This window comes from Haplochromis burtoni, unplaced genomic scaffold (genome assembly GCF_018398535.1).
Source record: "Haplochromis burtoni strain Fernald_Lab_line unplaced genomic scaffold, NCSU_Asbu1 Contig_121, whole genome shotgun sequence".
NCBI classification, from domain to species: Eukaryota; Metazoa; Chordata; class Actinopteri; order Cichliformes; family Cichlidae; genus Haplochromis; species Haplochromis burtoni.
Genome location: NW_024582482.1, coordinates 1,695,325 through 1,711,509, shown reverse-complemented (window position 1 = coordinate 1,711,509; position 16,185 = coordinate 1,695,325). Strand labels below are relative to the sequence as shown.

Below are 16,185 nucleotides of genomic sequence, written 5' to 3'. Positions count from 1 at the left end.
AGCTTTTGTTCTGAGGTTTTCTTACCAATGCAAACAAACAACAATGTTATTAGTGTGTAAATGGCAAGTATTAGATCACATAACCTTTGGTTAAAACCTGTAAGGTGGTGAATGAAGAAGCTCCTGGGCCAAAGTGCTTCACTGGCTTAGAGCTGAAATGCTTTGGTTTTTCATGCTTGAACTTCAGCTGGTGATTGAATAGACCGCAGTGTAAATACAAAGCTCTCAGGTGCTGTATAATGATCTGTTTGCCTCACTGTACTTTACCTTTGTGTTACTTGTGTTTTCACTGGGAACCTTTTCATTTGAAAGACCCAGACCAAGCACAGAAATACTGGAGCTTGTGAGGTTTTGGGGAAACTAACTGTGTTTTACTAAAAGATAATCTTTTTTTGGAAGATGAGTTTTCTAAATGATCTGCAGCTGTATAACGTTGGTGAAGCACCTAATAATATGTAGTTTTTTTAACGAAACAAACCTGTTGGCTTCAGGTAAATAGATAGAAGGTGCTGATCCAACAAACACCATAAGTTAAAGGGTGACAGGAGTCATTCACTACCTTAATTGAGCTCATGAAATGCCATGAGAACCTGGAGTGAATAATCAGTCAGGCGTTATGTTCCCTTTATGGTAGTTCATCTCATCTAATCATAGAAGAACACAAACAGGCAAAGTATTTCTTGTTTTGTCCACTGTGAAGTAGTAGCATTTGCCCTTATGGCTTGTTTATTACCGTCATCCACTAATCCATCATTCGGTTTTCTTCCCCTTATCCAGCTCAAGCTGCAGGGGGAGGGGTAACAAGCCTATCATGGTTATAAGATGAATGTGAGACAAAAAGAAAAAAACATTGAAAAGGACGAGTCAGTTTATGCCTCTGAAGGAGTGGTCAAGTAAATAAAGGCCTTTATCAGGTAGCATTTTGCATTGTGAAAGATGGGTGTGATCTTGAGAGCTGAGAACAGAGATGTAGCTATAGCACATGCGTTACCAAACGTGCAGACACACACACACAGTAACAAGTCCCTGAACTACCCCTGGGAATGTGACTATGTGTATGAGTGTCAGTATCACAGACTACCCCAATATGGAGGGGTTTTTCTGTGTGTGCATGTGTGTGCATGTTTGTATGTGTGAGTGTGTGTGCACAAACGCGTGTGATATTGGGTTTCTACATAACAGGTGGAATAGTCTTTGCGTCATCTATGATTGAGACAAGTATCATGTTTTCTCCCTCAAGTCTGTCATTAACCCCCACCCTCCACACTACTGGGCTCATGCTCCACTAATACATCACATGCTGAAGGCCCCACTAAGTTTTCTTCAGTTTGTATACCAAGCATTAAATACAGCACAACTCACAGCAGAATACGTTTTGAAAGAGCAATTTACTTTTTTAAGAGGCAGGGTTTACACAGTAAAAGTTATTAGATCAGGCGGAGAGAAGAGGGAAACAGACACACAGGGGAGTGTACTACCAACTTCCAGCATGGCCTACACAAGCACACTCAGTCACATTTAACCCTGTTTACATACAGTGATGAATGTGTTTAACCTACTTTGAATAGGTGACATAAGTGGACAGTTATCATGTGAACAGGTAAAACAGTACGAGGTATAGCAAATGCCTTTGAGACATTTTTATGCACAGAAACAGGAAAAGTAAGCTAAGAAAATATATTAACACACTTAACCAAAAATATGGTGGGTCAGCTCAGGCTTGGTGGGAAACCAGGATTGTACACTTGCAGAAATAATAAATATGAGCAGCTTCCCACAAAGATCAAGGCAACATGTCAACATGTTACAGAAGCCAAGTAGAAGTCAGACGTTATGGTTTTTAGCTCTTCAGTGCTTTAACTGCTAATATGCTTATAAAACAGCTGTTGCTGTGTTCTTCTTAAAAGTCTCTTGTTCCACAGGCTTGTCTGTGTAGACTAAGCTGTTAAAATGAAAAGTATGCTATTTTTGATAATATTTAGTTCTTTCTAATGAGCTTAAATTCAAATAAACATGCTCCAGATGATACAGTTTTTGTAATGTTGATTATAGGCATGGCTGAGGATGTACGGTTACCTGCCCCAGGCTAGCAGACAGATGTCGACCATGCGATCAGCTCAGATCCTGTCCGACGCTATCAGCGACATGCAGCGATTCTACGATTTGGAGGTCACTGGACAGATCGACGCTCAAACTCTAAGGTCAGCATGACTTAACTGTAGTGTTTTAGTACAGTATATCCATTAATGAGGCCCAAATAAACTGGCAGTACACACGAGTCCTAAATTTTAACTAAACAATCCATTTTAATCCTTTATTCATTGATTTGTCTCAGAAAACTGGTAAAAAAAAATCCTCTGTAGTGTGAAAGAACAGACAGCTGCTTCAGACAAACTGCTCACGAAAATATAGCAGGACAAGAAGGTTTAATGTAATGCTCCCCTTCATCTCTTCTCTTGGTTGCTTCATCCTCCCAACATAAACACACACACACACCACTTCTTTCATCTCCTACAGTGCTATGAAGAGACCCCGCTGCGGTGTGCCTGACAAGTTTGGAGGCCAGATCAAAACCAACGTTCGGCGGAAACGTTATGCCCTCACTGGACATAAATGGAACAAAAAGCACCTCACTTACAGGTAACAACAAAGATGAGCCGATCTGCCACAAATGTACAGTACAGAGAGGAAGTGAATGTAATCTCTGTCTGTTTGAGGCTTGAGTAAAGTCGGCTTTTATATGTTGCTTTTTTTATGTTTTTTGTATTAAGTATACATTTGCCGCAGTGTGCTAGAACTCAAACTTGCCTCGTCTGAAGATCTTTGCTCTCATCTTCTTCAAACTTTCCAGACACTGACAATTTCTAACAGCATATAAATGAAAAACATTAATGCTTAATACATTTTACTTCAAACTTATATTGGCCACTCTCCTTTTTCTATTTCTCTCTTTTTCCCCATAGTATTCAGAACTACACTCCAAAAATTGGAGAGTATAACTCGTTTGAGGCCATCAGGCGGGCCTTTAAAGTCTGGGAGAGGGTCACCCCACTGAGCTTTGACGAAATCCCCTACCAGGACATCAAATATGGACGCCGTAAGGAGCCCGACATCATGATCTTCTTCGCTTCAGGTTTTCATGGAGACAGCTCTCCTTTTGATGGGGAGGGGGGCTTTCTGGCTCATGCCTACTTCCCTGGACCTGGAATGGGTGGAGACACGCATTTTGACTCTGATGAACCATGGACCATAGGGAACCATAATGTACAAGGTAAAAGATTTCTGTCAATCTGTTACATTAGGGATTTTATTATTTTTTTAGACTTTAAAAATCATCTTGGCTGATAATATAGGAGAACGTTTTATTGCCAAGAGACAGATTGTTTTGTGGCTTTTGTCTTAAGGGTTTGGATATCAACAGTGTGTTATTTGGTTAAATTCTTTGTAGAAGTGGATGATTGAGGCGTTTTTGTGGAGGCCCAGCTGATGAGCAGTTTTCATCACTGGTCGTGTCATGTTGTGCCGGTTGTAATGGATCTATATAACAGCTGTCCCCGTGGATTTCCCCCACAGCTAACTGGAGTTGGCAAGGCTCAGCCACTTACATCATCTCTCATTTGTCAGGCTCGGCTGCTCCACTTACCTTTAAAAGTGGACTCCCTGTGACATCTCTCAGTCTTTATCCTAATGAACTCCCTATAAATTTGAAATATACCCCAAGTGATAATGTTAACATCTTTGTCCTGACTAGACCCATAGCCATGACTCTCCCCTAAAAACAAAAATCCTTAAAATTCTAAAATAAATTCTCAAAATGTCTTAAAAACGCATTTACTATTAAAAGGTCTTAAAAAAATCAAAACTGTTCATAATTTAACTTGGATCATAAATGTTTTTAGTCATGTAGCCACATTGGTAAACCCATCTGGACAATGTTCTTACACTAAGTCAAAAACTCATAATTTGCCTCACTGTTAAATTTGAGCCAGTACTAGTATGCTTTACTTGGAAGGGGTATATTGTCTTTTTATTTAAAATCCCATACAAAAAAGGTTGAATTCTAACTTCCTCATACCTGAAAAGACCCTGAGGTGACCTGCCAAACTTTAAGATAAATTATTACTCACCCTAAAAAGCTACAAAGTATATTTACCCATTCTGTCTTAGTCATTTGTATACTGAATGATTACAACAGATGTAGAACAGATCAGGATGGTGCTGCCCATTTTTATGTGATTTTGAAAATAATACTGTATCAAGAAGTGATCCCATTAGAGGATTCACTAAGGACCGACTTAAACAGGCGTTATGTCCGGAGGAAAAACTATTCTATAAGTCACCATAATGTAATAATTCTGGATTAATGAGAGAAGAAGCTTCGTTTCTAGCTTGGTCTGGGTGTAGATGCTGCTTCTAGCAGTTATTGGCTTTAAAGACAAATTATTAGACGGATCATATCGAAGTAAGTCAAATATTTTATGCTCATATTTACGCCCTCAGGCATCCTTTGGTAGGATGAGCCCATGTTGACCAGTTAAAAACCTTAACAACAGTGACAAGCACTAAGCTAGTTATATGCAGAAGTGAAGAATGACAAAAATGCTGTTGCTGATTAAATGGGGACTTTACTTTTCAACAAAAGCCTTTTTTGGCCTGTCTGTTATCTGCATATCCAGCTGACACACACAGCTAAGTATTGTGTGTGTGTGCATGTACAACCCTGTATCTGTGTGATCAGTTGTGTGTGGGATGTGTTGCAGGATCACAGGGATGGATGGAATGCCACTCTAAGTGGGAGTGTGTTCCACTTGGGAGATGTGGAGACTGGTCTTTTTGCTGCACCATGCTACTTACACCGCTTGAAAGCAAAGTGCCGCTAAATTTCATTGTGGTCTTCACTTTAGTTTCCGCGTCTAAGTAGTCAGTCTTGTCAAAAATGTAGCCTTTTATGTGACATGCAAGTTTTTCTTTGTTATTTTCTTTCGGAGGACAGAGGTCATGCAGATTGGTCTAGTACAGGGGTGGTGGAACTTCAGGCCTCAAGGGCCAGTGTCCTGCAGGTTTTAGATGTGTCCTTGATCCAGCATAGCTGATTTAAAGGGTAAATTACCTCCTCAACATGTCTAAAAGATCTCCAGAGGCCTGGCAATGAAATGATCATTTGATTCAGGTGTGTTGACCCAGGGTGAGCTCTAAAACTCGCAAGACACCAGCCCTTGAGGCCTGGAGTTCCCCACCCCTGGTCTAGTATGTGCCTGATGGAGTGACAATTGACAGTCACAAGTATTTATTTTTAACAGCAACAATTTTCTTTCTCAGTTTTTTTAAACCTTTAAATATCATATATGTAGTCCACCCATTTTCTTCCACTTTCAATTGAAGTTCTTGTTGGATGGTTAGCAGTCAAAATTGTATAATTTTAATTGTAACTATAATGGATAAATAATAACAGGTTAAAATTAGAAATACAATTACAAATACAGGTTTCTAACAATTGAATGGATAGCTGTATGGATAAACCAATTGAATTTTTTTGCTTAAGAAAATAATTGAGGGGTTTTTTTTTTTCAAAAAAATGGTCAAAAAATATGTGGATTAGCTGTTAGTAGTAACTAAAGTCAGTGGACTGAAAAAAGGCTGAAATAATAAATCAGTTCGTCTGGTCCTATTTTAGGACGAGTTCAAATGAACACAATGAAACAAAGAAATGATGTTGATGAAGACTTTTAGTCAACATAACAGGGGTTATTTGTCTAACGTGCAGAAAGAAGATTATTCTTAGAGCAGCAGATGTGCTGAAAGAAAAAGCGAGACTTGAAGAGTGACGTTAAAGCCTTAGTCAGCATATGCTTTGCTGAAGGGTCCTCAGAACAAAATGAGCTCTCACCTCTGACCTCTTTTTGAGTTGTATCAGACAAACACAGCTTAGCAATCAATAGTTCGGCATAAAAAATTAAAGACAGTAGCTGACGATAAAGCACAAATGCATTTGATCCACTCATCATGGTGTTTTCTTTCCCTTTCCTTGACCTCAGCTTCAGAAAGAGCTCTTTTACTAGGCTAAAGAGTTTTGGTGTGAACCTTGTGACGCACAGTGTGATTAATCAGGCTTTCTGGCAGGGAAAACAAAAACAGCTTTTACACGTTATCCACAAAACTCAAACACCTTTCGCTACGATAAAATGTGGTAAGCTGGTAACGGGAAAAGGTCAGAAGCTTTTGTGGTCAGATGAGACTGATGATGATGAGTAAGTTTCTGGCAAAAGGCAGAGCAAACTTGGGTAGTGGATTTTGGTTGTCTAGGTGGTGCTTTAGTCTGCCCTTTTTTACACTGATAGTCTCCCTGTGGAGGATGAATGAGGTGTGAGGCATGATAAACAAGGGAACAAAGCTTTAGGGAGTTGAAATAGGTCAAATGTATGTGTGTGAATTAGCAGTAGAGGCACCGGCTGAACCTAACCAGGCTAAAGCGTTTGAAGTGCAATCTTGCTTTTCTCTGTCAAACTGGTAGTCACAGTTACCTCACAAAGGGCTCTTTATCTCTCTTCATTCATCCTGAGCTATCTCTACCACTCTGTCTTACCCTCTTCTATTTTCTCCCCTCGAGTGTTAGCTGGCGCTTAGCATGCCGTGAGGACATTCATGTGACTCTGGAATTACAAGATGAACTGTGTGCATCCTGTGTGTGTTTCAAAGAGGAAATGAGGAGATGCACAAAATAAGGAATCTACAGCACCCCCCCCCCCCCTTCTGTTCCACGTACAGCAGTGACATCACCAGTGCACCCAACAGCATGATGTCACTGGCACCAATCTGACCAATCTGTATGGCCAATTATAGGGTGAACAAAATGGGTAGGAAGTTCAAAGGTCGCTCAGGCCGGAGCCTAGGGTGAAAAGCAACAAAGAGGTATTGACTGGAAGGGAAGTACCCAGCTGTGTGCTGGCTTCGCTTTAGAGATGAACTTATAGAATATGACATGAAAAATGTAAACCTGGTTTCTCTCTATTTTTCTTTAAAAAAAAATCTCAAAGTAGTCTTTTGTTCTGAGAGGATGTTGGTCTGCAGTGGTCACTACGTCACAGCTGCACAGAGTGATATTATTGCAGTGGCAGTGGATAACAGGATGTCTTGGTGGGTTAAACGGGACAGAAATGCATACAGATTCATATCAGCAGTCATTAGCATGCCTGTGTGTGATTAATGTTTTAGATCTAAGGAGATTTTTGTGTGATAAATAGAAAAGAATGAACAGACGTTCCTATTTGTTTTATCTGATATGTTACAGATACGTAGACTTGTTATACGTTGTTCTGTCATGTATGTGTAAGATGCTCAAGAATGCATGTTGAATTTTCCATCATTCTGTACAAAGTTATACATCCCCAGTTTTTTCATGAACTTTGATCATCCCTGTATGTCTGTAAACCAACAGTTTTTATGTATTGTTTAATATTTTGTGATTTATTTGGGATTTTTCATCCGTCAAAGACAATGATCAGTTTACCACCAGACAGTCCCCTTGCTCTTAGTTTGAAAGTTGTAAATCACCTACCACAGTACTTCCTTTCTCGTGTTTTGCTGTGGGCTTGCTGGTCAGGTCACAATGTTGTGGCCCTTGATGCCTCTCAGCTTCCTTGATTCTCTTATGGTCTCCTGTGGTCGAACAAACTCCAATTCCACCATCTTGGATTGCAGTTGGATGGATTACTCGAAAGATCGACTGCATGTTTGAGGGTCAATGTTAATAGAACTTGCTGCAAGTTGAAAATTACACTTGGTTGCAGATAAGGGTGGGCGGTATGAACGGTATATGGTAGAAACGATACAAATCTGGCGAATGGTAGAGATTTTGACTATACCCCTCTACTGCGATAGCACATGTTGATGGTGTCATCAAGCTGCGCCTGTTTTGGTTGAAAGCATGGCAGCGGCTACAAGCAATATCATCTGCAAATTATGCCGGGCGACAGTAATAACAAAGAGAAGGAGCACTTTTATCGAGTGGAAAAACGTTAGCGTTCATCCTCCAGCTTCACTGTTTATATTATGCTAATATTATGCTAACATAGCTGTGTCACTAGCGATCACGTAGGACACAATTATATACCAGCTAGTCCAACTTCAGTAACCCTACAAAAGTCACTGCTGTTTAGTTTTCTGTCTTCATTTATGTTGGAAGTGATAGAAGCTGTATGTTTTAATGTTTTTTTAGAAATCTCTCCGTCGGAACATGGCATATCATGTTTAGGTGGAAACCTGCTTCCTGCTAACTTCTAACTGGATTTAATAAATTCTGTTTTCATGAATGCCTGGATGTTAAACTTAATTTTTACACCTAGTAAAGCAGCAATGCTGATCATTTTATTAAAGATGAAAGAATTTAGCTTTAGTTTTTAACTCTCAGTGATGCTGCAGTGTTCGTTTGACTTTGGGACCTGAAGCAGACGGAGTTTTGGACCCAAATTACTCCGCAGGGCTCCTGATTACGGCAGCTGTAATGCTCCGACAATCCAACAAGTGGTGCAGCTTCGTAGCTTACCAAAGTCGTACTAAAACATTTTTGCCAGATTTCTGTGCGCTGTATACCACATAAAATCGGTTCAAGGTTAGTAAGCACAACCAAAATTCATAGATAAGGCACATTAAAGGATTTTAAGTGCCCCTTATAATGTGGAAAATACGTTATACAGAAGAACAGAATATATCGCGATATATATCGTTACCCCACATGCTTCAAATTATACCGCGATATGGCTTTTAGACCATATCGCCCAGCCCTAGTTGCAGATGTGCTTGCGAATGCTGTGGAAACTACACATTCTGCCTGGAGGATGTGAAGATGTGTGCACAGCTGGTGCACTGAAGTGTAGTGACTGTGGAGACAAGCTGAGTTTACGACACAGAACTCTGTAAAGAGTGTTGTGTTTACACTTTGATAACAACATTTTCATGACTCTAACAATGACTGAACTCTACAACACCTACGCCCCAAGCAAACTGAGCGTTCTGTGAATTTGAGAATCTTGATACATCCACATAATCCAAGAAACTAAAGATCCAGACATCTTTGTTCTTCATGACAAGAAATAAAATCTTCACAACAGGAAAATCTCTATCTTAAAGGCTATTGTGTCTGATATTACCAATTTGTTAAATCCTCTGCTTATAAAAATCTCTCTATGTTTAGGGATAGAGATTGTGGAAACTTTGAGACTGGATTGAACCCACTAAGCAAGCACTGGGTGTGGTTTACTTTGTTGGGGGTTTCCATCTTGCATTTTGTACTGCAGTGCAACTTGAACTCGGTTAGCTTTTGTGAGCCCTTTATTTGTTTGCCTCTCTCCTCTTTTATTCTAACTTATCTCTCATTCATACAGGTAATGACCTCTTCCTGGTAGCAGTCCACGAGCTGGGACACGCCCTGGGCTTAGAACATTCCAACAACCCTCTAGCCATCATGGCTCCCTTCTACCAGTGGATGGAAACGGAGAACTTCCAGTTGCCAGAGGATGACCGGCGGGGGATACAACAGATCTATGGTAGGAGTTTATTTTTAATCCTCACACGTATCTTTTAAATGATACAGACATGAAATCTTATTCTTGATATTAAATTGTGACCAGTTATCCACTCAGTTTAAAGTATTGTGTCTGTGACTTCCTGAAGGTCCTCCTGACAGCAGTCCCACCCAGGCCTTGCCTACAGTGGCACCACGTCGCCCAGAGCCCAGACCACCTCAAACACCTCCTCGGCAACCTGATAGGCCCAGGACCACCGAAAGACCAGATCATTATGGACCCAATATCTGTGAGGGAAACTTTGACACTGTTGCTATGCTCCGAGGAGAGATGTTTGTCTTCAAGGTAAATGGTTTGCGGATTAAGAAATTGAGAGTCTTTGTAATGTTGTGAACATTAAATTCAATTAAATTCAAGTTTATGCATATAACGCCAAATCACAGCAACTGCTTCAGGGTGCTTCATTAAGCAATACATGGAAAAGTTCTGCCACCATGAGTTTATTTCCAAGTATGACCTTCCTTGGAAATTAAGTCATCTTCCAGGAAAGGAGCTTTCATGACAACTCCACCGTTTCAATATATTAGTTATTATTTTCCTGAGAAACGAGTTACGACAAATGGCGTGTACGCAGCCAACAAGGGGTCTGTTTTCAATCAGGTGCTTGTGGATTGTAAACCCACGGAGCTGGTGTTCTTTTATGAGACTGAGAACAGTTAAAAGGGTTTGAGGGTTGGTCAGGTGTTTAAAGAGCCTCTGGGCCCACACAAAACATTAGCTGCGGCAGCAGTTAGATATTAACTGAGTCTTAACCTTTATGAGATTTGTCTTGTAGATGCTAGTATTTAAACTGATCGTGTTATTGGCTGCAGCTCCTCTCTCATTATTTATTATATGGGTATTTTGATATTATTTAATCAGCTTTTCCAGTACTTTTTCACTGTGCAGGTGCTGTGTGTTCAATTGAATTTATTGAACTTTCAGCAGCAAGTAGGGCTCCATTTCCTCCCATCCATTTCAGATCTTCTTTTTTCTGGCGTTGGTTTATACATAGTGCAGCTCTGCAAAGATAAGTAATTACGTGTTTCCATGGGAGAGGCCAGAAAAGGTGTCCAGTGTTGATAGCATTGACTAGTGAAGAGAGCTGCAGATATTATACTGAGTGGGGCAGGGGACATGCAGGCTTTACTTTAAAGAAGCCTCAGTTTCACCTCCAGAAATGTTGCTCTGCTGTTTTGACGTCTGACATTGAACTGAAGCATTAGGGCTCACAGCAGCTGTAGATAGCAAACTTGATCTGGGGTGTTTGCAGAGCTGAAAAAACACACAGATGTGAATATTTCTTGCTTGTGGGATCTTTCATTTGCTTTGTAGTCCACACAGCAGACCACTGCACCCCCCCTCCCTCCCCAAGTACTCAGATCAGTCTATGAATAGCTCCTGTCTTGGACTCTTAAGTGTGTGCGACACTGACCAGTCATTACACACTCTGAAATCTGACTGGCTGGACATATGCTACACATGGTCAAGCAGTTATATTTGTACTCTTGGGTTTCATCGCAGACGTTAATGTCTGTCTTCATGGGTTTCATTAACGTCATGAGACATTATTATTCATTTTCCAAAATTAACCAGTTCTTAATGAGCTTCCTGATCAGAGCAAATGCAGACAAAAAGCAATAAATATATATTCATGGTTAGATTTATTCATGTGGTTATATCAAGGTTTGTTGATTTTGAGCTGTAATTATCATTTATTCAAATTTCTCTCTATCACTCCTCCCCAGCTTGGCCTGAAAGTTAATTGCAAGGTTGTAATATTATAATACAGTCGTCTTTATTTCTTCATTTTTAGCCGAGGACAGTGTGGCTTTATGCGTGGAAACATTTGTCTGTCGGTCAGCTTTCATCCAAATTCAAATAAATTATATGACATTGGTTTTCTCTGCTATTATTCTGCACAGACAAAATTGCTCCCTGAATGAGTAGGAGTAATTCGGAGCACACCAGTTCCACTCTTTTCTCTATGGAGTCCTGTTCATTAAAGGAAAAAAGGTGCTGTCATTCTTCAGGAAAAGTTTCTTTCTTTTGTCCACTTCACAGCAGAAGGTCTCGACATAAAGAGAGCCAGCACACTGAGCAGTTCTCAGTAATGAAACTCCCACACTGAGATCTGCTCTAATATGGTTAATTCTGTAGGAAAGGAGCTGTCCGACCAGACAAACGGTTGAGCATCCAGTTGGATTCAGCCCTGTTCTGTCTCACTCACCAACACATCTCCAGTGTGTTCTGTTCTGTGCCGCGCCGTGCTGTCTGCGAGTGTGTCCTGCATGAAGGACAAAACTAGCAGTGCTTGCCAGAAAGAAGCAGCACCCAGCATTTTACTGTTATAGCATCCAGGACAAGCAGGGCTACTGACTCACCAGTTATGAATGAGTCGAGGGGCTGCTGGTTAAACTCTGTCTGCTGCTTGTTTGCAGTAGATATGAGTGTTCACTAACCAAAGTGTCATGAAGGGTAAAAATATGCTTTTTCTTTTTCTTTGTTTTGTGTCACTGACGTGACGAACAAACACCACAGTTCTTTATTAAAGTGCATCTCATGGCAGACTGATCAACAGAGAGACTGCAGTGAGGGAACATGATAAAACCAGCAGAGCAGAGACTGACTATTATTAGCCTGCTAGTGTTCTGCTATTGTTAGTTTATTGTACATTCTGGACTAATTATCCTGCAGAGCTCAGTTTGCTTGGCATAGAGGACAAAAAAGCAACAGTGTATGTGACCTCAGCTGGGGTGACTGCATGGATGACTTGAGAAAATATTTCTTATTGTGTCTTTTTGCATGTTCTCTGAATAGAATTGTTTTTAAAGCTAAGGATGTGATATGAAGCTCTTCCCCTCCTGCACTCCTGTCATCGATTTACTTCGCAGTCGTTGTATTTCCTTGAGTCTCAGCTAGGAGCGAGTTCTTAAAACTAACTGAAAAGATAAGAAACTAAGCCAAACTTTCGTACTGTGTCCCCTCAGGGCCGCTGGTTCTGGCGTGTGCGTAGGAACAGGGTTCTGGATAACTACCCCATGCCAATCGGTCACTTTTGGAGGGGTCTCCCTGGCGACATTGATGCTGCATATGAGAGACATGATGGCAGGTTCGTCTTCTTTAAAGGTAAGCAGATAATACTGGTGCACATACCGATGGATGCATGCTTCCTATTCTGTAAATGATGACTATGATGACTTGTCTTGCACACTCATGCTGTTACTATTCTTACATGTATTCTCTTTTTGTAAAGGATTTATGTCACCTTGATACCAAATATGAGAAGTCAAATGGGATTAATTCAGTTTATTGCTTAGTAACTGTAAAGAAAAATGCATATTAGTGGATGTAAGCTTGCAGTTTTCAGCCTCCAACAATCAGTGGAAACAGCGGAGATGACTGATTAGATTTTGGTAAAAAGAGGTCAAAGATCAGGGTCCCTTTGACCGCACATCCATCCCAATTACGAATGTGCTAATGAATGACTGGAGGAATTTATTTATTTATTTAATTTGGCACAACCATTCACTTAGACTCAAGGCTGAACTGATCAGATTGTAGAGGTCAAAGGTTAAGGTCAAAATTCATAATAAAAGAATTCATGCATTGGGCATTTATAACAAGGCATCCAGGCTTGAGAAAGTAATTCCAGGTTATGCAGTTTAAAAAATAAAAAGATAAAAGTTAGATAAAGAGATAAGCGATGTGAGATAAACACATCTGTATCTAGTGTGTAGGTCCAGGTGTTATCATAAATTAGTCTGTCTTGCTAATGTCAAAGTTGAAATATTCTATTTGTTTCACCTTTATAGATCAGGTATTTACTTTTTCTGGACATATGGACCATAAATATATCTCACATAAACATGTGCACTCTCGTGCATAGAAAACAAAAAAACCCCTCACATCTGGTTTCTTTTTTCAACCCGAGTGCAGTTTCAATCCATTATATGAGCAGTAAAACTGACTGCAGCTTTTTCTATCTTCTACAGATAATGTTGAAGATATCCTTAGTCCCACTTCCTTAAGAAAGCAACAGTACATAATGTGTTCACCATGCTGAGTATTAATCTTTTTTAGAATAGCTCATTATTTTGGCACAGACTCTGAGAGCAGCTTGTCTTTTACAACAGCGAATAAAGTTGAATGAAAAAAGAAGAACTCGGCTGCTTGATTCTGGGTGCTTCGGGCTTTCAGGCAGCTGTTGATAATGAGGAGAATGATGTCATCGGCAAGACTCTGCATGACATTTGGCGAGAAGCCATTAAGCAAAGGAAGAGTGAGACAAAGGAAGAGGAAAGAGGGAGGGAAGAAAGGAAACTGGCAGAGTATAAGATTAAGGGGGACAAGCACAACAATAGGATGCCTATTATGAACACCTGTATTTAAACCCATCGCATCAGTCAATGCATTTACTTTCTCTGGTGGTGACTAAAGCAATCACTCATCACTGTTGTGCACAAGTTCTTGCAGACTTGTGAAATAGAGTTTTCAATCATGGGCCAAGAAACAAGCACAGCTTCAGGCACAACCAGCTGATCTTAAGACAAGCCCACATCAGCTGATACCGTTCAACACCTCCAAGTTCCAAACCTCATATTGCCTGCGCTCTTTATGGTGCATCTGCAAGCCACTTCTCAACCCACCTCAACTCAATTCTAAGTTTTCATGATACTTTGACTCAGTGACATATCTTTGTGATTAATGGGCAATATCATGTGCTACTACTTTGAATTGAAATACTAAAACAGGTTTCACTTAAATTGTGTGTCAATGCTGATGAATTTTGTGGCTCCAGCTAAGACATGTTTTGTTATAAACTCTGGATTATAGTAGTCTCGACCGTTGTAGCTACAAATAATGGCCCAAAAGGATTTTCTTCCTTTGGTGATTTTGGGATCTGAAATGTGGTTTTGAGTAATAGTTATGACAACTGTTTTAATTCAGACACCAAATATTAACACTGTACATGTTTTTACATTAGCAATAAACTGAACTGTTTTTTGTTTATTATTTTATATCCAAACTAGAAACTAGAAGCACAGAAAAGCCAGCCTGACAAATCAAACTAAAGCACAATGGAGACAGTAAAGAAACCCTGACACACAGTCTAGAGATCTGCTCATGCAGAAAAATTGCTGTTTCTACCGCTCCACCAGCCCTTCAATCAACCTGTAAGGCTCCTGGGTATATTTTTTCATCACTGCCCAATTTCTACATTCAAGCTCATCGCTTAAGCCAAAACACAAAGTCTTACGATATTCTGCTGTTGTACAAATATCCTGCATCTGTGCACTCTGAAATACAGTAATACATGGATGAATTGATGTTTGTATTGTACTGATTTACTGTAGTGCGGTAAAGTAAATCTTTACTGTAAGCCAGTTGCACAGCTGTTGTGTTACCCAGAGGTTTCCCTGCTGCTCCGGTCCAAAACAAGGCCAGCTGTAATAGAAACAACACTGTTCATCCCTGTAGAAAAAGATTTCCAGGGGAAAAAAAGGCATCGGATTTTTATGTCACTGAAGTGCTCTGGCATTGCCTTGAAAAGCTGTGGAGTAAGTCATGGGATTTTACATGAGGGCTGTGCACCGCAGGAACCCTGGGAAGCATTGCGTCAACCTCTTGTTCTATCCAGATGCTGAGTGTAGAGCTTTCTTTTTAAATGAGGAGCAAGGGGCCAGAAGTGGGTGGATGGATGGGCGGGTGAGGGAAAGGCAGAATGAAGCCAAAAGGAGATGTAATGGTGAAACACAGTCCCCCTGTCAGATACTGTGAGAAACAATAAAACGTTCCCTTCAGCAACAAAATGTGCTTTAGCCTGACATGAGACAAGCCACTCCTTGTGCATAATTACAGGCCAAACCCAAACTCTGTAGTCAGGGATGTCGTACTCACTTCTGCTGAGTTTTTTTTTGATTGCTTGCCAATAATCCATTATTGCATTCTTATTATTTACAAGTGTGTGTAAATGCTGGCTTGGTTTGTGGGACTGTTCTTATCCGTAATTGCTAGCAAATTAAACATGTGTGCACGAGCATTCTCGAAGGTTTATGATGTGTGGGTAACCATATATATGTCATATACAATGTGATTGTGTGTGGTAACATTTTCCATATAAGGGTAAGAGTGGATAGGGGAATGCTCCAATGTATACATCAGAAAGCATCACATAAAATTTCTCTCCTCTCCTCAGGAAACAGATTCTGGCTTTTCAGAGAGGCTAACCTGGAACCAGGCTACCCACTTGAGCTAGTCGATTATGGTATAGATATTCCCTACGACCGAATAGATACAGCCATCTGGTGGGAGCCATCCGGCTACACTTACTTCTTTCAAGGAGACAGGTAATATAGCCCTATACTCTGTCTGAGTGACACTGAACTGTGAGTATATTGCATTAAAAGGATATCAGTAGTTTGGTTGCTTTTGGCAAGTTCTTGCAGGGTCACTTGACAAATCAAATGTTTAATCTGAGGAGTGTTAAACACAATAGGGTCATGTTTATCACTGTGTAGCATCTCCTTTGTTTAACAACAGTCCACAAATGTGTGGGAACCGACGTTTACAGACTCATGAGAGACCGCTTGCTGAAATTTTCAGAGAGGAATATCGTCCCACT

General features: G+C 40.3%; 1 protein-coding gene across 1 annotated transcript in view; it reads left to right on the top strand.

The window, feature by feature from the left end:
* The window catches only part of mmp15b (matrix metallopeptidase 15b), a 35,373-nt gene that overhangs the window by 10,243 nt on the left and 8,945 nt on the right, over positions 1 to 16,185 (top strand). Inside the window, exons 2-8 of the mRNA XM_005929223.3 lie at positions 2,053 to 2,201; positions 2,518 to 2,640; positions 2,964 to 3,271; positions 9,381 to 9,542; positions 9,670 to 9,866; positions 12,551 to 12,689; positions 15,760 to 15,910. Coding sequence (XP_005929285.1) covers positions 2,053 to 2,201; positions 2,518 to 2,640; positions 2,964 to 3,271; positions 9,381 to 9,542; positions 9,670 to 9,866; positions 12,551 to 12,689; positions 15,760 to 15,910 — 1,229 coding nt within the window. The remainder of the gene's footprint in view (positions 1 to 2,052; positions 2,202 to 2,517; positions 2,641 to 2,963; positions 3,272 to 9,380; positions 9,543 to 9,669; positions 9,867 to 12,550; positions 12,690 to 15,759; positions 15,911 to 16,185) is intronic.